The sequence below is a fragment of the Pleurodeles waltl genome, chromosome 5 (assembly GCF_031143425.1).
Source record: "Pleurodeles waltl isolate 20211129_DDA chromosome 5, aPleWal1.hap1.20221129, whole genome shotgun sequence".
NCBI classification, from domain to species: Eukaryota; Metazoa; Chordata; class Amphibia; order Caudata; family Salamandridae; genus Pleurodeles; species Pleurodeles waltl.
The window spans coordinates 1,041,929,491-1,041,951,203 of NC_090444.1; the positions used below are offsets into that span (position 1 = coordinate 1,041,929,491).

Genomic DNA, 21,713 nt, shown 5'->3' on the forward strand with positions numbered 1-21,713 from the left:
GCCACCAGAAAGCAGCCTCCATACTCCCCACCCTGCCTAAATTGCAGATTCAGCACTTGTGTTTGGAAACACATTGCAATACAGAATACAGGGGGCGCTCACCGGGAGTGTGGCTAGTCCGCAGCACACTCAGCCATGCCTCCATTAGAAGAGTGTACCAATGAGGGAATAATTTGATTGAGCCATGCATGATAGGTTTCAATACATATTTACAAACCTACATTAATGTCCTCAGTGTATTAAATTATTTATAGCCCCCCCGTAAATAACGATACCCTAGGCATGGGTATTTAGATAATCTTATAAAAAAATCTAATTTTACAAGTTTTCCCCATTCTAAATGGGAAATAACATGTAGATGCTGTTGCGCACTGCACAAAAATCTTGCATATTTTACTGGGCTTTTTTGCCTGTTGAAATTTAATTTGATTTAATATCTATTGCACGAGGTTTTTCCTGGGGGAAATAAAATTCCATCAGAACATAGTAATGTGACCCTTGTGCAAACAGGTATATTTGTTCAGGGACTGCAATTTACTTGGGCACTGGAAAATAGGGCCTGAGCACGGGTATGGGCATTTTTTTGAGTGACGTACTTCTGGTTTCTTGCCTTCTGTACGAAAACTAGTTAGAATAGCCTACACTGTGTCACATTTTGGGATGACAGCTTGCAGCGCTAGGTCAAAAGGAGAGAGCAGGAATGCGTCATATTTACAAAGATATGGCGCATTTCTTCCGTCTTTATGCTGCCTAGCACCAACTCAGGCATGATATTTTTTGTGCAGGAAGGGACACCTTCCTGCACAAAATCAATTCTGAGAGGCGTTTTCCTCTTTCTACGTGTGCTGCAAATGGCAGTTAGCATGCCACGCAAAGCCACTTTGTGTGGGCTTTCATGGTTCAGTAAATACAAGACTAACGCAATAAAGCACAGAGCGATGACTTGCGATACTTTGCATTGGGTAGGCATTATATGAGTGGAGCATGGGCATTCTCATGCATCCACTCATGTATTTTAACACAAACCTAGATTTCCAAATACTTGTTAACCTGGGTTTGCATCAAAATTCTGTGCCTATTCGACAGAGGCAAAACAAGAAGAAATACCTTTATTTCTTAATATGTTTTTAAGGATTGATTTTATGCAGGAAGTTATCCCTTCTTGTAGAAACACAATCCTGTCCATAATGCAGGCACCCTTGGGCACTGTGGTGCAAGGGACCTGGTCTTATGCTAGGCAACACACAGTGCACTGGCACAAGAAAAGAGCAGACATGCTCCATAACTTTGTAAATATGGAGCATTTCTGGTCTCTCCCTTTCACGCAATGCAGCACAGCCAGATCTCACACTATGAAATAATAGTGGATGTGCCCCTGAATATTCAAGACCTCCGGCGTTATTGTTTTCCATTTTAGGATCTATTACCTTAACCTATATTTTCATAATCATTGCTTATAGTTTTGCAATTTGTACCAGAAAAAGTATTGGCGATCGTTTATTTTATTGCATTCGCGTTAGTTGCAACAAAAGACTACTTCAGAGCACTGAATATAACTGGAGGTTGGAGGAGAGGAATAATGGGGGCATAGAGTACACAGCTCAGTAAGTTTAGATACTGTATACCAAGTGGAATAGAGGGCTCTTTGGTGTTCTTCTGCACTTTATGCTCTCAGGTCTTAGGTGGAAAGCCTGCACAAGGATGTTCTAAAGGAGGAATCTTGATTTTGATAGGGAAGCGATTGAAGCCAGTAACCTCACTGTTTCGACTGACAGCCAGCAGGTTTTGGCAGTGTGACTTTAGGCTCTGGTTTGACTAGTAAATGGGGAACACTGTAATGAGATACAGAAGTGCCTAACACTGAAGATCTTTGTGGCTCCGGCACAAGATTTTAAAGCCATTGTGTTGTTTGGGCGACATATAACACTTACATACCCTGAGACCTAAGATCCGTGGATCTGTAGTTAGGGGTGGGTGAGCCAACAAATTAACAGGGAGAGTTGAGGAACTGGTGAGCCAAGGGTCTGGCTGGGCTCTAAGAGTCCCTGCACAAGCTGAACCCTGAAAAATGTTGGGATCTAAATTATTCAAGAAACATCATGTGAAATTGATAGTGCTTTTAAAATTAGAAAAACATGTATTCTTTATTTTTGCTCATTCCAAACCATGAACTCACGTATTGGAAGGTACTCTCATCTGGGATATCAAAGAAAAAGAAGGCTCTGTTAAATATAATATTTGCCTAGGATTACACAATTTGGTCCCAGGTTTTCTGGTTTCATACTGCGCAGTTTACCCACTAGATTGATACCTCTTTCTCTTTTTAATGCTTAAGGTCTATTCTTTGTTTGTAATTCAGCGCCATGATTGTAGAGTGTGGGTGGCCGGCAGAAGCCACATTAAAACCCACCTCGTTTTGGGCTCAAGTGTCCGAGATGACTGGAGATTCTGGGAATGATCTCCATCTTTATCTTTGTTTCGTTTAAACACAATCTCAGTGTTGAGGTTACCTTCCTCTACTTTCACTGTTTGCTAGCTCACAGGTATAGAGGACTGTATTTTCAGTAACTTCTTCTAAAGTTTACACCTTTTTTTGTAATACGTGCATACAGTTTACAGTCTTGAAAAATCCATTTGCAGTACCATTTCTGTCTCTGTCTCTACTTGTTTCTACTGTATACATGGGTATACACACCGATGGATATTGATTTTGCTTGAATGAACATGAACTTTGAATAAAAATAGAGAAACACATACTTTGTGTGGAAATCAGTTGAATTACCAACACCACATTCTTGGAGTCAAAATTTTGGTGTGCTCCAGCCCTTCCTCTAATATAGTCCAGGAGGACCTCGAGCTGAACTAGAGCCAGAGATCTGGTTCCAGCCTAGCTCAAGCCTTAAGTGTCTCGTCCACCTCTATCTGTAGTGATGTGTTAATAATCTAATTAACACATAACATTTTTGTAAAAGATCCTCTCCCACTCTATTAGAATGCGTCATCATCAGCTCTCATCCTGGTACACTAGAAATGCAAGTGGGCTGGACCTCGGTGGAGGGTGCACTTGGATATTTCCTGTTGAGCAGGGGTATATAGAAAATACAAATATCTTTGATCTACCCCCGTTTCTCTTCATTTAGGGAGCTTCTGGGTAAGGTTAAAAGAAAAGTAATGAGAATTTCACAGGATATATTTATCCAAGCATCCTTTGTGTTGACATGTTTCAGTCATAATTTTGGAGGCCTCTAAGGGTCCATGGATTTCATTAGAACTACTCAGTGATTCCTATTACTGTTTTAGTCTGGCGTATGTTAGAAATAGCAACATGCAGGCTCACTTAGCTGAAATAATACAATGCATGTTGGAAACATAAAGTAAAATGCATCACGCATATAAAGAGGAAATAATAAGGAGAAAAAAAGATTTATCTCCTCATTACGCCATCTGTGAGACGTACAGATGTGACGCCAACCCAGGGTTACAAACGTTTGTGAATCTGGAATTGCATCAGATCGATGGATGAATGCACAGGAACTCCCATGCTCCATCCCTGGAACGCTTAAGAGCTGGAAATGTAGTGTAACGCAGGTCAAGCAGCAGCGTTACGTTACATTTCACTACAAAAACATGCAAGGCAGCGCAAATCTGAACGATTGCAAGGACTGATGTGATCTTTTGGGGCAAATATATAAAACTACCTTGTATGGAAAGGAGGGAAACTCACAGGTTGCAGACTATTGGCCTAAGGACTAGGGACTAGGGGTGTGTGAAACTCACAGAATTTCCTTTTGTGTAATTCCATGAAATACAGAACAATTACACAAAATTAGATGAAATGTGAATCTGTCACCTAGTGCAATAGTTTACAGCAAAATGTGTGTTTGAGTCCATTTTGGATACAAAGATGCATTTTATGCTAAAATAGCATTAAAACTACAAGTGCCACAAACACAGGCCGCTTCGGTTCTGGTTGTCCCCGTTGTTTTTGCGTTCATGTGACAGAATTTTTATGGACTTGAAATAAAGCAACATGGCATAATGGTGTAGTTTTTGGAATTTCATGTAGCAAGCATAACGCGAAATGTTGGAAATTGTTCAAGATTACACTGTTTAACAAATATTCACCCTGGCCACCTGGGGAGCTTGGGAAAGTCCATGAAGAAGGTCCGCCTGAAGAGTGGGTGCAACTCACCTTCAGGTCACTGAAGCAAGAGCTTTGTTTTTCATATAATCTAGCATGCTCAAATATCATGTGCAGGATACAATCCGCAACAATTTGATGACAGCCTGGTTCTCCTGAAGCATTAAATGTAGCTGGGTGTTATCAACGTACATGTGAAAGATGGGAAGCATAGCTGATAAAGATGTTAGCCAGTGGGGCCATGTAGATATTAAAAAGGGGTAGGCATAAAGCCAATCCCTAAATGCTCTTCAGACCAATAGGGTGATGAAGTTTCAGCTAGTGGTGGTTCAATGAGAATGTAGGTGAACCTTTTTAGAACTTTACCCTTGAATCCCATGCAGTGGTGAACTCTGTTCAAAGGTATTAATACAGTGAGCATGATCAAAGTTTAATGTGACTCTGATATCTGCCAACTAGCTTATGTACTTGGATGCCCATGAAGGTAATTCCTGAACCCTAACTAGGGCAGAAACTTGATAGATAGCCACTTAGTAAAGTGTGGAGGGTTAAAGAAGTGCTCATGTGTGATTGTAATTTCCATGAAGCTTATGAAAAAATACATCTGTGCTTCTATCATCCCCATATCATGGGACGTAACCCCTGAGGAAAAAGCAAACATCTGTCTCATGTAAATAGTCCAAATTAAGCAAGTAAATAAATAAATCCATAACAAATAAAAGACAGCATCTTGTGTAAATGTTACAGCTTTATGCATTTTCTATCAACTCGTTTTCATCTCGTGCTGGCACATCTGCAATTTATCATAGCATTATCATTCCCTACAAACTGAGCCCAGCCGAAAGACTGCAGACACATTCTATGGCTAAAATGGCCTTGGTCTAATTGTGGGTGGGTGAGCTGGGCCAGTTGTACATGGCACAGGAAAGAGTATTGGTTAATGTTGGTCACTGCAAAGAGTGTCATGTTTTTCAGATAGTGGAGATGAGGCGTTGTAGCATTATATATTCATTTATCTGAAAAAAATGAGAAAACATATGATTTCTTTTAGAACTGTCAGCCATGGGGTGGTCTTCCCCCCAACATTTTGCCTTCTTCCTCCATGTTTACTGGCAACAGGACTCTGCACACTTTACTACTGCTAACCAATGCTAAAGTGTATGTGTTCACTCCTTAAAACATGGTAATATTTTCTTATCTCCAATTGGCATATTTAACTTACTTTTAATGCCCTAGTAAAGTGGTACTATATGCACCAAGGGCTTGTAAATTAAATTATATGAGTGGGCCTGTACCACTGATTGTGCCACCCACTTAAGTACCCCTTTAAACATATCTCAGGCTCAGGCCTGCCATTGCAGAGCCTGTGTGCAGTTTTAAACTGCCATTTTCACCTGGTAAAATAAAACTTTTGCCAGACCCAAACCTTCCTTTTTAATACATATGTCACCCCTAGGGTAGACCCTAGACACCCCAAAGGGAAGGGTGCAAGGTTGTTAAAAAGAAGGCTATGCAATTTTAAGTTTTACATGTCCTAGTAGTGAAAAACTCTTAACTTCATTTTTCACTACTGCAAGGCCTATATCTGCCATAGGATAACATTGGAGTTGCCTTATTATATTTTATAAGTGTAATTTCTGGATGGGAAGGGATAATCGATTCATGCTTGGTGTCTCTGGGATCACAATTTAGGGGCATATTTATACTCTGTTTGCGCCGGAATTGCATCGTTTTTTTTTACGCAATTCCGACGCAAAACTAACTCCATATTTATACTTTGGCGTTAGACGCGTCTAGCGCCAAAGTCCATGGAGTTTGCGTCATTTTTTTGCGTGGACACCTACTTTGCGTTAATGATATGCAAGGTAGGCGTTCCCGTCTAAAAAATTGACTCCGAGGCATGTGCGCCGTATTTACACTCCCGGGCAAAATTCACGCCCGGGAGTGGGCGGGCCATAAAAAATGACGTACGGGCGCTTTTGCGCCGTTTTTTAGCGCCTGGACAAGGCAGGCGTTAAGGGACCTGTGGGCTTGGAAGGAGCCCAGAGGTGCCCTCCCATGCCCCCAGGGACACCCCCTGTCACCCTTGCCCACCCCAGGAGGACCCCCAAGGCTGGAGGGACCCATCCCAGGGACATTAAGGTAAGTTCCGGTAAGTATTTCTTTTTTTTTTTTTGTGGCATAGGGGGGCCTGATTTGTGCTCCCCTACATGCCACTATGCCCAATGACCATGCCCAGGGGACAGAAGTCCCCTGGGCATGGCCATTGGGCAAGGGGGCATGACTCCTGTCTTTGCTAAGACAGGAGTCATTTCTATGGGGGTTGGGAGTCGAAAAAAATGGCGCAAATCGGGTTGAGGTGAAAAATTTGCCTCAGCCTGACTTGCCCCATTTTTGGGCGCCCAAGCTCCATATCCCCCTACGCCGGCGCTGCCTGGTGTACGTCGTTTTTTTCCATGCACACCAGGCAGCGCCGGCGGCTAACGGCGGCTAACGTCATTGATTAAATACGGCGCCCGCATGGTGCTTCAGAATGGCGTTAGCCGGCGCTAATTTTTTTTGACGCAAAACTGCGTTAGCGCAGTTTTGCATCAAAAAGTATAAATATGGCCCTTAAAATCCTAACTTATGGTGAAGTCGGATTTTTAAATTTGCAACTCTGAAAATGGCACTTTTATAAAGTTGGCATTCTCTCTGCTTAGCCATTCAGTTCCTGTAACCTGACTCTGGTCCTAAGACTGGGTGTAGCTGATAGTTGAGCTTTGTGTATTCCTCCTAGACGTACAATAGGGAGCTCAGGTGTGCCTGGATGGGCCATCTCTGGCACGATGGAAGGGAGGAGCTGGGCACAGCCCCACTTACACTTGAATAGGCTGTGTCCTGCCTCCACACAAAGAGCTGCATACCACCTGTAGTTAGTCTGGAGCCAGGGCAGGGAAGACAGGATGCCCGGGGCTTCAAAAAGAAACCTCTGGAAGGGTCTTCCCCACTTCAAAGGCACAACTGGCAATAAATACTGAGCCTCAGATACCAACTCTTCAGTAAAACTTCTGGACCTGTGGATACTCTGCCAGGAGGAAGGACTGCTGTGCTGCTGAAGGACTGCCACTCTCCTGGACTGCACTCTGCTGAACTCCTGTTTTGCTGTGCTGACCTGCTACTCTCTTGCCTGGGTGACAAGGACTGGGCCTGCATCTCTTGAACCCAGAACCCAGAGTGAGTCCAAGGGCTAGTTGGCTGGCCTCTTGATCTGAAGCCTGAGGGACATAACAGGCTTCCATCAACCATGAATGTGCACCTAGACTCTGCCATCTGTGAGTCTACCCTGCCAAGTGGTGCCACTCCAGTCCTGGATCCTTGGAAGTGGGCCTGAGGTGCATTGCGAGCCTCTGTGGATCCAACAGAATGGACACATTTCCTCTGCTGTGTGGCGCAAGCCTGAGCAGAACCAACACATCGCTGCTGCTGTGTGGACTGAACCAGGCGCAAATACTCACATTGCTGCAGGAGTCTGCATTGCCTTTGGAACAGAAGCTACATGATGCACCCTTTGCACAAGCCCTCACATCTCATTTACAGCAGCCTCGATACCACCGTCAGACTCCGAATTGCATCTCCTCAGAACAGACACATCACCCCAACTGTGCTATGGATCCCTGACAGTAGACTCCACATTGCAAGCCCTCATTGACCGGTTCCTTGACGTCAATGCAAACAGGACCTCGCACCACAGCCTCACCCCATCTCGGAACCAACGCATTGCTTTAGCTGCCCGATGCATCTTCGACGCAGATATCCTCAACACACTGCAAAGCAGGATTTAAATTATTGTGTTTAGCGGGCCTAACTGGGTCCCTATAGCCAGCCCACACTCCAGCGCAGTCGGCCTGAACTTATGACTTTTTGACCAGATATCTACAGTTGGCGCCTTACAGCTTTAAACGCTGTTTTCTCCAAAAACTTTAAAATTCAATATTTCCGTTTCTACTAATTGGAATTATGTTATTTCTATCTTGTTGTATGTATTAAAGATCACTACTCTATTCGTCTAATACTGTTGTGATCTCCTTTTGTGGTGTGTCCTCGCTGTGTTGCTGTTTGAAGTGTTGCACAAATACTTTACACATTACCTCTAAGTTAAGCCTGACTGCTCTGTGCCAAGGTATGAGGCGGTTGAGCACAGGTTAATTTGAAATTTGCTTTGTCTTACCCTGACAAGGGTTGTGATTGCTGCTTGGCCAGGGCTCACACCCCAGTCAATCAAAAACCCAGTTTCTTGCAATTTCAGAATTGAGAATGTGATAACTGGTGTTTTCTGCAAAACAAAAAAGTGAGGTGCACTGTGTTGCCTGAGAATGCTTCATGAAGATGGTGTGAATTAAGAGCTAGGATGTTTCCAGTTTTTTGGTTCCCAAGAGAGTCATGGCTATCAGTGATTTCTCAGTAGTCAACCACAGATGAATATAGTGTGATCAGTGTTGAACTAGCGAAACTATTGTGGTTTGTGTAATTTAATGAGTACCTAGTATTTTATTGGCAGCCTGTGGTAAGTTAACATTTTACATGGGTACTTGATGAAGCATTTGGCATTAAACTGACCATAACTTGGATCTAGAACTCTTAACACACTAGGCATGCTGAGGTTGTGCAACTTAAGAACAGATGAGAAAACTGATGTTACCACCATTATGAATAGGTAAAATTTGTATTTGGAATGAGCACCATCATGCCATGGATGTCCACAATATGCCAAGAATTACTACAATTTTATGCCGTGGCCAGCATTCTACCATTCATGGGCGGTATTATGCTATGGAAAGCCACAGTATGTCATGAACAAGCACCCTAATTCTAGGGTCAGCACTTTATCAAGGACCTACATTTGACACCATGACTTGAATGTCACAAAATGCCACATTATAATATGATAATGCCATGTCCAGAATCCTACCAAGGGTACAAAACACAGTTCTACAATCACACATACACAACTGTGCACACACATACATACACACTCTTACACACAGGAACATGTGCAAAGCAGAAAGTAGCTGCCTGCACATGTCCTAATCAGGATCCACCTCTCTCTTGAGATCCTCTGCTCCACATATATTGTCCTTATACATGGTACTGTCTGTATTATTCTAGCAGGAAGATTGTTGGTGAGTTGAGAGCAACTATATTAGACTCCACCTCTCTAACAGAACAATGTGTTTCATAGGGGAATAGCTTGTGGCAGGGAGACAAGAGGGTTGGGATGTGACACCCCCCAAATAAAGGCCTTCTTGGCATGATGGTATGGTCTTGTGGCTCTGAGCTGGGTCTGCTATTCTGTGTTGGTTTTTCCCATCATCTAGATTTCATTAAAAAGGTTTTAGCATGTTAAATTTTTGAATCAAGAACTTAAAATATATTATATATAGAAATATTGAATGGTCTACCAAACAAGTAGTAAACTGCACCAATAGAAGCACTTCATGAATGAGTGCAAATTTACAATGTTATGGAGTTCACAAACATTGTCAGTAATAGCCTTAGAAAGCTGTGCCAGTCTCAGGTTTCCAGGCGTATTACAGACGAGGTTGATGGAACAAATGCTTGCAAATAGTCTAACCACTGCCTATTGTTCGGGATAGCAGTCAACCCCATCTTTTTTCACCCACTGTGTCACTCAAGAAGAGGTCCAGCTAATGCAGATCATTAATTACCCTTCTTCTCAGGGGCACAGGCCATCATGAACCTTGGTCATCTCACCCCTCTAGCCTACAACCCACTGCTTTTTTAGTTGGGAAATTTGAGGCCCACCCCCCGAATCCCACTGCCCAAGCATAATATCTGGTATTTCAGTGCAGTAAACCATTCCAGCCAAACTGCAAGTTGGATGGGCTGAGGATCAACTGCTGACCTACAAAATTTGAAGTTTGTGGGTGTTTTTTTTTAACACCTTCAGCCCCTCAACGTGGTAGGATAAAAAGAAGATGGGTAGACCCAGATACCCGAATGGGTGAGCTGTCTCTGTGTAGGAAGCAGTTTGTGAAAACTCTACACCATTAGTTTTAGAGGACAAAAGGGCATCATATTTACAATTCATAGGATCCCTTTGCTTAATCTGGGAATTTTTGTGAATCATTAAACCAGTTGAAAATATTGACAATGTTTAGCTGTTCCCGCCACTTGCCACTACTTCCATAAGAAAGAGACACCACTGCTTTTTAGAAATACCCATTTTCACTATCCATCCAACTTAACATTTCTCTGTTTTATTCATACATTCAACTCTCCTTTTTGCTATTCTTGTTTCTCATCCCCTATTCTCAATTATGTTTTGTTTTCTTAATGCCCCATGCGACATTCATCTGTATCGGATCTTATGACTGGATTTTGTCTTTGCACTTGTTGTACCAATTTGTAATGTATTTAGGGCAAGTTATTTTGTTCTCTTCATTTATTAAATTTGGGTTAAATATTGATTTTCTTCTCCCTCTCTGTTGTTTATTTTAGACAGGTCTGCCAAGCAAGTTTTAGACATTGCTGTAATACTGGCATTTGTCCTGTATATTTGCCAATACTGCAGTTCACCTTTTTGAAATTGCCATGTTTCTACAAGGCCTAAATGGTGCAAATACTGTAAGATACAGGTACATATTTGGAGACAGCTTTGAAAAATAGAAACATGGCTATATTGTCCACACTACCATTCTTTATTGCATTTGGGTAGAATAAGAAAAAAAGACTGATTGTGATGGGAGTGTGGGTGTAGATAGGAAGAGAGAGAGAATAAGAGAGGCTGAGGAGAGAATATGAGAGGAGAGGAGCATTTGAGAGTGTGATATGAAGCAATACTTCCATAGTGTAAGTCTAACTGTGAAGCAAAGGAGAACTGGCCAAAGGGAGAGAGATATAGAGGGAATGTAGATATCTGGTGGGAAATAGAGATATAAGGGAAAGAAGATAGAAGGAGTAAGTGAGAAAGATGGAGAGAGTGGGAGGGATGGCAGTGGAATATGAGATGTTATGTAGCATTTAGCAATATTTCAATAGTGCATATTTAACAGAGCAACAACTGAGCATTGAAACTGAGGGAGAGAGAGAGAGAGATGTAGGGGAAATAAGATAGATGGATGGAGGTAGAAATGGGGGAAAGACGATATAAGGGCGGAGAGAGAGAGATATTGGGAAATGAAGAAAGGAGGGGGAGAGAAGGAGAGTGAGAGAAAAAAGCAATGTATGCAGCGTCCATTTAGGACACCACTATTTCTCACTCCTCATTCCTCCTTCTCATCCCTATTTCTTATCCATCATTCCTACTTCTCATCTATCACCCATACATCTTATCCATCATCCCTACTTCTCATTCATCAATCCTTCTTCTCATCCATCATTCCTACTTCTCATCCTTCATCCCTACTTCTCATCCTTCATCCCTACTTCTCATCCTTCATCCCTACTTCTCATCCATCATCCCTGTGTCTCATCTGTCATCCCTACTTCATATCCATCATCCCTACTTTTCCTCCCTGCTTCTTATCCATCATCCCTACGTCTCATTCATCTTCCCCACTTCTCATTCTTCATTCCTGAGTCTTATCCAAAATCCCCACTTCTCATCCATCTCCCTAATTCTCACCCATACTCCCTAAACTCACCTATGCTCCCTAAATTCATCATCCCTACTTCTCATCCATCATACATCATGTCTAGTTCTCATCCCTACTTCTCATCCATCATCCTTTATCCCTACTTCTCATTCATCATTAATCATACCTACTTCTCATCCCTACTTCTCATCTATCATCCCAGCTTCTCATCTATCATTCATCATCCCTGCTTCTCATCCATCATCCCTACGTCTCATCTCTACTTCTCATTCCACATCCCTCAGTCATACCAATACACTTTCAATCATGTGATACACACCTTCACACTTATTGGTTGGCAAATGAAATCAGAGTTAAGAGAGAGGGGCTGCATTCTATTGGTCTAGCCATTGACTAAAGAGTTTTTACATTACACATACTGGTTGAGGACACAGGAGAGGAAGTACAACTGCATGTTGCTTTCAGTGAATTGAGGATGTACAGAATTAAATTTTATTGAAGTAGGTGCTTTTCTGTTTTCAGAGGCCTCTGCAGAAAGCGCTCAAGGTTTAGGAAAGACAAGGGGCCTGGTGTGGGCCATAAATCAACACTTAGAGTGAGGGCTAAACAGCTCATCAGAAATCTTTTCTAGTTTCAGTTTTATATGTATGGACACTGTCCAGGCTGTGCTCTTCCTGGTTTCCTACACAACTGAAGCCAAATCTGCAAACTGCAGAGACTGAATAAACAGCTCTCACAGCTAAAGGAAGCCTCACACCAAAACATTTTCCTTGGTACAAATAAAACTGAAACAAGTAAAGGTTTCCCTATAAACCCTGTCTCCAAATGTTGATTTATGGCCCAAGTGGAGTCACCCTGCCTTCCAAAACCATCAGAGCTTTCTGCAGAGGGCTATGTAAATAGAAAAAAAGGTCATTTAATAAACATTGAATGCTACAAAGCCTTGGAATCACTGGAAGCAAACTGCACTGTGTGCAATGAGAACACTTGTTTTCCACTGACTAGACCAATAGAATGCATCTTTCTCTCTTAACTCTGATTGGCTGCTGCCAGCCAATCAGTGTGAAGGTGTGTTTCACAACATTGAAAGTGTGTTGATATGACTGAGGGATGAGGAATGAGAAGTAGGTATGAGAAGTAGGGATTAGAAGTAGGGATGATGGATGAAAAGTAGTGATGATGTATGACTCATGAGAAGTAGGGATGAGAAATGGAGATTATGAACGATGGATGAGAAGTCAGGATGAGAAGAATGGAAGATGGATGGGGAGCAAGGAAGATGGCGGCCAGGTAGGCGTGAAAATTAGGGATAACGTATTAAAAGTAAGAAAGATGGATGAGAAAGAGAGATGAGAAGTATGGATGATGTATGATGGATGATAAACAGGGATGATGAATGGGAAGTAGGGATGGTCGATGAGAAGTAGGGATGAGAAATAGCGTGATGGATTAAAAGTAGGGGTGAGAAGTTAGGGTAATGGATGAGAAGTAGGGATGATGGATGAGAAATAGAGATTATGGTTGAAAAGTAGTGATAAGTAAAAATGATGTATGATAAGTGGGGATGATAAGTAGGTATTATAGAAGAGAAGTAGGGATAGGAAGTAGGGATGATGGATGAGAAGTACAACATGAGAAGAAGGGGTGATGGATGAGAAGTAGGGCTGAGAAGCAGGGTTGACATGTAGGGATGATGGATAAGAAGTATGGACGATGGGAGAGAAGTAGGAATGATGGTTGAAAAGTAGGGATGAGAAGCAGGGATAAAGGAAGAGAAGTAAGGATGATGGATGAAAAGTAGGGATGAGAAGCTGGGATGGGGATGACAAATAGAGATAATGGATAAGAAGCAGGGATGAGAAGTATGGATAATGGATGAGACATAGAGATGAGAAGTAGGAAGATTGATGAGAACTAGGGAAGAGAAGTAGGGGTGATGGAAGTGAGGCAGGGATTGTGATTAATAAGTAGGGATGATGGGTGAGAAATAGGAATTAGAAGTAAGGATGAGGAGTGAGGACGTCCTAAAATGGATTCTGTAAAGGTAAGTTAGAAACAGTGAGCAACAGAGGAAGATGGAATAAGAGGAAGAGATTGAGACAGGAAGATGCACTGATATAGAGACTAAGTGAAACAAAACTACAGAGATAGTAAAAAGAGCCAAAGAATAATTTTAACATAGAAACATTGATGGCACCAGCATATTTAGTTGGTCCTTTTATGTTATGCTGAGCGTCTCCAACATGCCCAACTGCATTAATTAGCCCATTACAATATACTGCTAGCTACCACTTTAGTAATAATGTTTTAATAAAATGACGATGGATGGCAATTGTAGGTGCATACTGGCCACAGTATGACAATCTAACAACCAGTGACTATGCGCCCCTATGAAACTTGAAGCTCTTTCCTCTAATTTGTGTAGAGTCCAGAAACAGGAACCATAACATACTAAGCTCACCCTAGCAAAACTGAGCTCTAGTGAGCATCTATAAACGGCTTCCTGGAGTAAAAATTGTCTTTAGGGAAGACTTCATTGGGCTTCCAAACTATGTAATACAATATAGTACAGTGCCCATTTGACTTTTAAAGGATTCAAAGGGTAAATTTATATAGAGTTGCGTTTCTCAAGTTGGCAAAATCTGACACAACAACTGGAAGAGTTAAAGGGCAGATCCAGCTGCAATCCTTGTTATTACACCGGCAATATGTAGTAGTATTTCCTTAACCTCACTGAGCCTGTAAATACTCCCTTAACATTTGATGAAGTGGGCCCTCTGCCATCCAGGCTTATTCTTTTGCTATCCATTTCCGACTCACTGTTAATGAACACTAAAAGAAGACTGAGTTGCTAAGAAGAAAGACTAACAGTTCGAAACCCTTTATTCTTACAGATAGAGGATCCCTTCCGCCAGTGGAAACCATTGTTCTGGGAGGAGTGCTTCTGGCCGTTCTGATTATCACAGCTGTTTTTGGGAAACTTTTGTACCAGTCGAGAAGATCGTACCCCACCATGCAGGCGCAGTTGACCCTAGCCAACATTCACCACACAGAAGTCGCATCATGAACAGCGTCTATGCCGTACATGCCAACGAGTGCGTAGTCTCATGCGCGTCAAGACAAGATGTGCGTACTACCAGATGCGAGGTCCTTCATCGCGGCCTTGCCTCAATTTACAGATGTACATAATTTATATTTTTATACATAGAAATGTAACTTTTTGAAAATAATGTCAGCCTGGCTCAATCTTTGAACTGATACTGCAGTGCATTTGTGAAACATTGTTTCAAACATGTTTTATAAAAACAATGGATGAAGACTGTCCACTCAAGATGCAGGACACTTGAATATGTTGGTGCATATAAGATTGGAGCAGTACATTTTACCCTTTGTCCTTTTATTTCATGAAACTTAACAAGGCACCATGCCTTCTGATCAGATGTTTGAAACAGTTGCTTCTACTGCATAAGCATGATACAAATTGGCAATAATGAAATAAATACACAATTTCCACAACCACAAACACACACAGTTGCAATATTTTGTTTTCTTTGAGTGATGATCTCGGGGAAAAACGCCTGAAGTCAGCTGCATTTTAGCCAAGCTGCCTAAGTTTGCATGGCAGCATTACTGTTGTAAATGTAAAGGAAGCAAATATTCTGGTTTGCATCAGATGGCAGTGGTGCTCGTGAAATTCTGTGCCAGCATTTCTCAACTGGATCGGGCCGCGCTGGCGCTTGTGCAATTTTGCACCAATGTTCAGTGGTGTAACAATTGCCTCTGCAGCCACCGGAGTACCTGAGCTCTAGCCTCCCCCACACCCTCCAAGCACTATGCATGGGCAGTATGCCCCTGGCCTGAGAGCTCCTGACTGGGTCCAGAGTTTGTGGGCCAGCTTTCGGGCCCTGCGATCCATGCAGCTGCATCTGGCACTGACTTTGGTGAAGGCGCTGTATTTAGAAATAACTTATGCGTTTAGAAGCACATGAGCTTCCTTGTGCATCCAGCAGTTTTCAAGCAACAATAAAAATATCAAGATAACTCTGGTGATTAATGTTACTGTTTCTGAGAAATCCAAATTTTGTCTATTGGCAGTTTTTACTCATCATAAAGTAGCACAGAGGGATTATGTGCCTGCTGCAAAGGACGTGTGTGTACCATGCAGATCATAAAACTGTGCGTGAACTATGAGTATCGCTTCAAAAGATAAAATGAAATGTATGTCAGACGGGCTATGGAGAGGTGAGGGGCACTGTTGGAGAGTGGTAGTGAGGGAATTAGTGAAGAAGGAGGTCATCAGGGGGTGCCAAAAAAGACTGTAGCATCAGGCTCCACCAACTCTAAAGCCGGCCCTGCGTCAGGTGCCCCCTTCATATATTTTGCCAAGGGGCCCCCTCATGTCTTGTTACACTACTGCCAACATTTGCACCCAGTGAACAGTGGAAAACAGAATGTTCACCTGCTATACAACAAGTGCATGATTGAAGTTTAGAGCAGTGACCAATTTGAGCTGGTGATTGCCGGTGGAGGGGAGGGGGCACCAGCACTTTTTTTTGAGGGCCGTCACTTTTTTTCTGCATCAGGCAATTACTGCGTGCAAAAGACACATACGGGAAAGATGGAGGAAAGCAAGACGGAAAATCGTCACAAAGGGAAAAAGCTGATAGTTGCAAGAGTGAGTTGAAGGGGCAGGGTGTGGGTGTAAACGGATTAAGTTGGCAGCCGCATGTTTCAATTCAGAATTTTGAGCATCGCGTGTTTTTATTTACAAATTAGCTACTGGTTTACAGTTACTGAAAAGTATGACGTTTGTGAATGTGGGAGGACAAACCTGCTCCAGCAACATTGCAATCCGAAACAACAGAAATATGATTGCAATACTGCACCAGGATGGGTGAAATTCCTTGTAAAGCCCATGAGCAAAATGCTTTTGAAAAATACAAGGAAATATTTAGAACTTTTGAATCCAGGAACGTTTGGCTTAGTGTTCAAAATTTCTCCTTGTCTCTATGTGCTACATTGGATATTTAGGCTCATATTTATACTTTTTTAGTGCCACATTTGCGTCATTTTTTGACGCGAAAGCGGCGCAAATTTACAAAATACAATTGTACTTTGTAAGTTTGCGCCGCTTTTGCGTCAAAAAGCAGCGCAAATGCGGCTCTAAAAATGTATAAATCTGGGCCTTAGTGTCGTCAGTTGTGAAGATGAAATAAAAAACAATGATTTTTCTTTTCAAAAGGGGGCTCAAGATGTTAAATTGAAAACATACTAGCATAGCAACCCCACCCAAAGGCTACAGAAATGTGGAGTACTTATAGATTCGCTGCAGTATTCGCACATTTATTCAAACTATTAGTTTATATCTCTCTTCCTATATGGAGGAAGGTGGTTCCTTTTTCACGTTTATAGGAAACAAGGGGCCAAATTGTGGTTAGCCAGCTGGTTAATCAGTATGCCACCCCCCTGCCATCAAAAATTCAGGAGTTCTGCCTGTGGACCCGTAACGATTCTATCCGTCAATTTCAAAGTAACAAAATCGTGGTACATAACAGTTTCCATTACTCACAAGAGCGTAATTCCCTAATAAAGCCTTCACAGTGCAAACCCTTGGCAGGGGGTCATCTAGATGGCAAGCATATGGTCTCTGCTGGCTGAGCTGAAGCCCCATCAGGGGCCCAACTAGCCTCAACCTTTGTGGGTGGGGGTCTAAGAATGTCAATGGATGCGGCCATCTTAAGAGTTTGAGATCAAATTACTTGGCTCCATTCACCAAGGTACATGAAGGGTCGTTTTTTTTAACAATAAGCCACATTTTCTGTTTTAAAGAACGCTGGCCCAGTAACAAGGCGTCAAGCAAATCAGGACTTAACCACCTTGACACAGTTTTAGGAATTTCCCTTGAGAAATCATAGCAAGACCACCGATGTTTTGATGCACATTTGGTCTGTAGACCTGGCTGGGTGCAGAACTGTGGCTGCTGGACTGCAACAACAGAGGTCATTATCAGCAATTGGTGTACTCTGAAACATAGAGGGCAAGTGGCAGTGTGGCCTATAAGGATTATTTGAGCACCTTCACCTACATCCCCCAAAGGAAACTTTTAGAAACATGTTGGATAATGGTGAATTGCAGGCATGTTTCTTACTTTTCCTCAATTCATACTGCATTTACCAGATCACATTTCAATGGCACCGTAAAACACATTGCATACATACTAGGCTTTATTGTATTATTAAATGCAGGAAAGAGGGAAAAATTGATACGGATGGCAGTCCTAATCCCAACCTCATTTCGTTTTCAAAGGAAGAGAACTGACTATATCAAGTTGGAACTATGTACTACCTTATAGTAAATTACTGTATTCAGTATTTTCCCTTTGAAGTACAGCCAATTTGCTAACCGATCTCTTTGCCTTCCATACTTCAGAGCATGGTTAAAGATGTATCTTCTCTACTAAGTGGTCAGTGTCCTCCCATAAGCCCAGTAATTTCTCCATCAGAAAAATATACTTATTGGAGCAGACTACTGCCTCCTAATGGCTCTGTGGCCTGAATTTGAATGTCCTGAGCAATGCACAGTGATTTCCAGCTCTCTGTCATTCATGGATTTTTTTCATTGAAACCTCTTTCCCAATCTTGTTTTCTTCGGATGTGCCTTGCTTCCAATTATTTCTTTTTTCACTCCTTCCCTTTCTGTTGGTCAGGTACCCAAATGCTACTACCCAGAAAGAACTCCGACTCTGATCAGATACATGTGCCTTGAGAAAGGCCTCTCCATCCATAAAGGTCTTTCTTTAATCCTGTGGTCTTGTCTCATTTCCTTTCTCCTGCTCACTCGTTCCTACCTTTCCGCGCCAGTCATCCTGCCCCAATGCATTCTCTCTCTCTCTCTCTCTCTCTCTCTCTCTCTCTCTCTCTCTCTCTCTCTCTCTCTCTCTCTCTCCTTCCCCCCCCCCTGCCTTGATGACATGTTCTGAGTGCCATAGTATACCTTTCCAAAACACAAGTGGCAAATGTTTTAATATAAGGAGATTTAGGCCCTCATTACGAGTCAGGACCGCTAGACTCGTGGTGGCAGTCAAACCGCTGCCAATGCGGTGGTCTGGCCTCCACCTTATGACCATGGCAAACACACGACAGTCGGACCGCTGACAGTGCCGCTTTTCCGCAGGATGATGGTCTGGCAGAGCCAGAGGTCTTAATCCGCCAGGGCATGGCTGCCCTGGGGATTACGAGTCCGCTCTCCGCCGGCTTTTACATGGTGGTTGCACCGCCATGTAAAAGCTGGCAGAGATGGGGTGCTGGGGGCCCCTGCACTGCCCATACATTTGGCATGGGCAGTGCAAGGGCACCCTGGTCAGCCCCATCGCTTTTTTCAATGTCTGTTTAGCAGACAGTGAAGAGTGCGATGGGTGCCGCTGCACCGGACGCAACGCAACATTGCCGCCGTGGGCTGTTTCCTAATGGTCCAGCGGGCGGAAACTCTGTTTCCGCCCCCTGACCCAGTGGAAAACTCACAATAGGGGCCGCAGGAAGAAGATGGCACTGGTGGTTTCCTGAACATGGGAGTTTGGCATTTTCCACCCGCCAAACTCGTAATGAAGGGCTTAGTCACTTCATTTTAGGAACATTAACCAAACAAATAGCACCACTAACGAAAACTTGGGGGTATATTTATACTATGTTTGCAACGAATTAGTGTAATTTTTTTTTACTCTAATTCGGTGCAAAACTAACTCCATATTTATACTTTGGTGCTAGACCCGTCTTGTACCAAGGCCCTGATTTATACTTTTTTTGCGCCGCATTAACTTAATTTTTTTACGCAAAAGTGGCGCAAACGTACAAAATATTGGCCCTTATTTATACTTTTTGCTGCAAAACTGCAATAACTCAGTTTTGCACCAAAAAGTTTAGCACCGGCTAGCACCATTTCTGTGCACCAGCCGGGCACCATATTTATGGAATGGTGCAAGCCGGTGGAAAGGGTAGGCTAGAGTAAAAAAAAAATGACTTTAGTCGGGTGGGGCTGGCAGTATAGAAGAGGGTTTAGCACCAAAAAACGACTTTAGGCATGTTAGAGTAAAAAAAAATGACTCTACCCAGATTAGCATCATTTTATGGTGCTAAACCTACCATGTCACATGACTCCTGCCTTAGAAAAGGCAGGAGTCATGCCCACCACCCCAATGGCCAGCACAGATGACAGGGGTCCTCTGGGCATGGCCATTGCACCCTGTGGCATGTATGGGGGCCCATTTCATGGCCTCCTATGGCACTTTCAAAAATAAAATGCAATCTTACCTGTACTTACCTGGGATGGGGTCCCCCATCCTCCGCAGTCCCTCTGGTGTGGGTGGGGGTGCCACTGGGGACTGGGGAGGGCACCTGTAGGCTTATTCCATGGTGTTCCACCATGGAAATAGGCCCACAGGTCCCCTAACGCCTGCCCTGACCCAGGCTTTAAAAAATGGGGCAAAGAAAGCTTTGCCCCATTTTTTGACCCCTCCTCCCTCCCTTGCACCATTTTTGCATGGGAGTATAAATATGGCGTTAAGGCCATGGAGTCATTTTTTGCACAGGAACGCCTACCTTGCATCTCATTAAGGCAGGGTAGGTTTCCGCTTCCAAAAAATGACTTTAACTCCATACATTGGCGCTAGAGTGGTCTAGCACCAAAGTATAAATATTGAGTTTGTTTTGCACTGAATTAGGGTAAAAAAAAAGGACGCTAATTCAGTGCAAACAGAGTATAAATATGCCCCTTAGCGTCAAAAAATTATGCTAATCTGGTTGGAGTCATTTATTTTGACTAAAACCTGCCTAACGTCATTTTTTTTAAGCTAGACTACCCTGTGCACCGGCTTGCACCATTCCATAAATATGGTGCCCAGCTGGTGCTAAAAAATGGTGCAAGCCGGTGCAAAACGTTTTGGTGCAAAACTGCGTTAGTGCAGTTTTGCACCAAAAAGTATAAATAAGGCCCTTGGATTGTAAACCTCCCAAATTATTTGAAATTTGGTGGGAATGTCTGGTTTTAAAGCACACTAAAGCTACATCACTGGTAAAAACATAGAATAGTATAAATACCTTTTGTATTTAAATGTAATAAAGGAGTGTAAATTCACATATAAGTGTGGCCTAAATTCAGTAGAAGAATTATCATGATGTACACAACCTATCACTACTTACTAATATATACCTCTCATGTCTTTATTCCTTCACTGTCTCACCTGTGCTCTTCGACTAATTGTCCTTCTGTATTCTTTGGCAACATCCATCAAGAGAGAACTTGGAACTGCTTTTCATTACAGAAACATAACTTCGAGATAAAGAGGATGGAGATAAACATGCCCAACAAACAAGAGCCAGGAAACTCTTCAAGATCATGTACAATGCAATAAACCCTGAGTCAGACCCTGGTAACAGGAGAACAATAAATACGTTTTTCCTACTCTGCAAAGATAAGGTAATAAAAAAAGATCAAGTCTTCTTTTGCCATCTCAAATTCGGATACCTTGTGAAGGGGCCCACACTTTCAAATTTGCTAAGAAATGTTCATCCTTGAAGACGATAATGCTTGCAAACCTGATGAACCCAATCTCTAAACCCGAATTGCCCTCTCACTTCTCATATCCTATCCCTGGAAAAAAGTAAAATACCTAACTGCACCATTTTCCTCTATCTAAAGAAGCAATTAGCACCCTTGTCTCAAGAACTAATCAGAGAATTCCTACAATTTGGTCAAATAAATCCTCTGCTCAAGAAACCTGATGCGGATTCAGAGGACCTTGACAATTTCACCCAATATCAAACTTCCCCTCCCTTCCTAGTGCAAAAAACTTGAAAGTGTATCACTAAATACCTAAAAATACACATTGATGAAAACAAGTTCCTCAATAAAATTCAGTCAGGATTTATACCATGGTCAGTAGCGAGAAAACAATGTTAGACATAGCATACTTTGTGTGT

At 42.5% G+C, this 21,713-nt stretch overlaps 1 protein-coding gene across 1 annotated transcript in view; it reads left to right on the forward strand.

Moving 5' to 3' along the window:
• The window catches only part of LOC138297352 (alpha-tectorin-like), a 149,187-nt gene extending 133,921 nt beyond the window's left edge, over positions 1–15,266 (forward strand). The window contains exon 9 of the mRNA XM_069236751.1: positions 14,634–15,266. Within this exon, the coding sequence (XP_069092852.1) occupies positions 14,634–14,806 (173 nt within the window). The 3' untranslated portion in view covers positions 14,807–15,266. The remainder of the gene's footprint in view (positions 1–14,633) is intronic.
• The last annotated feature ends 6,447 nt before the right edge of the window (positions 15,267–21,713 follow it).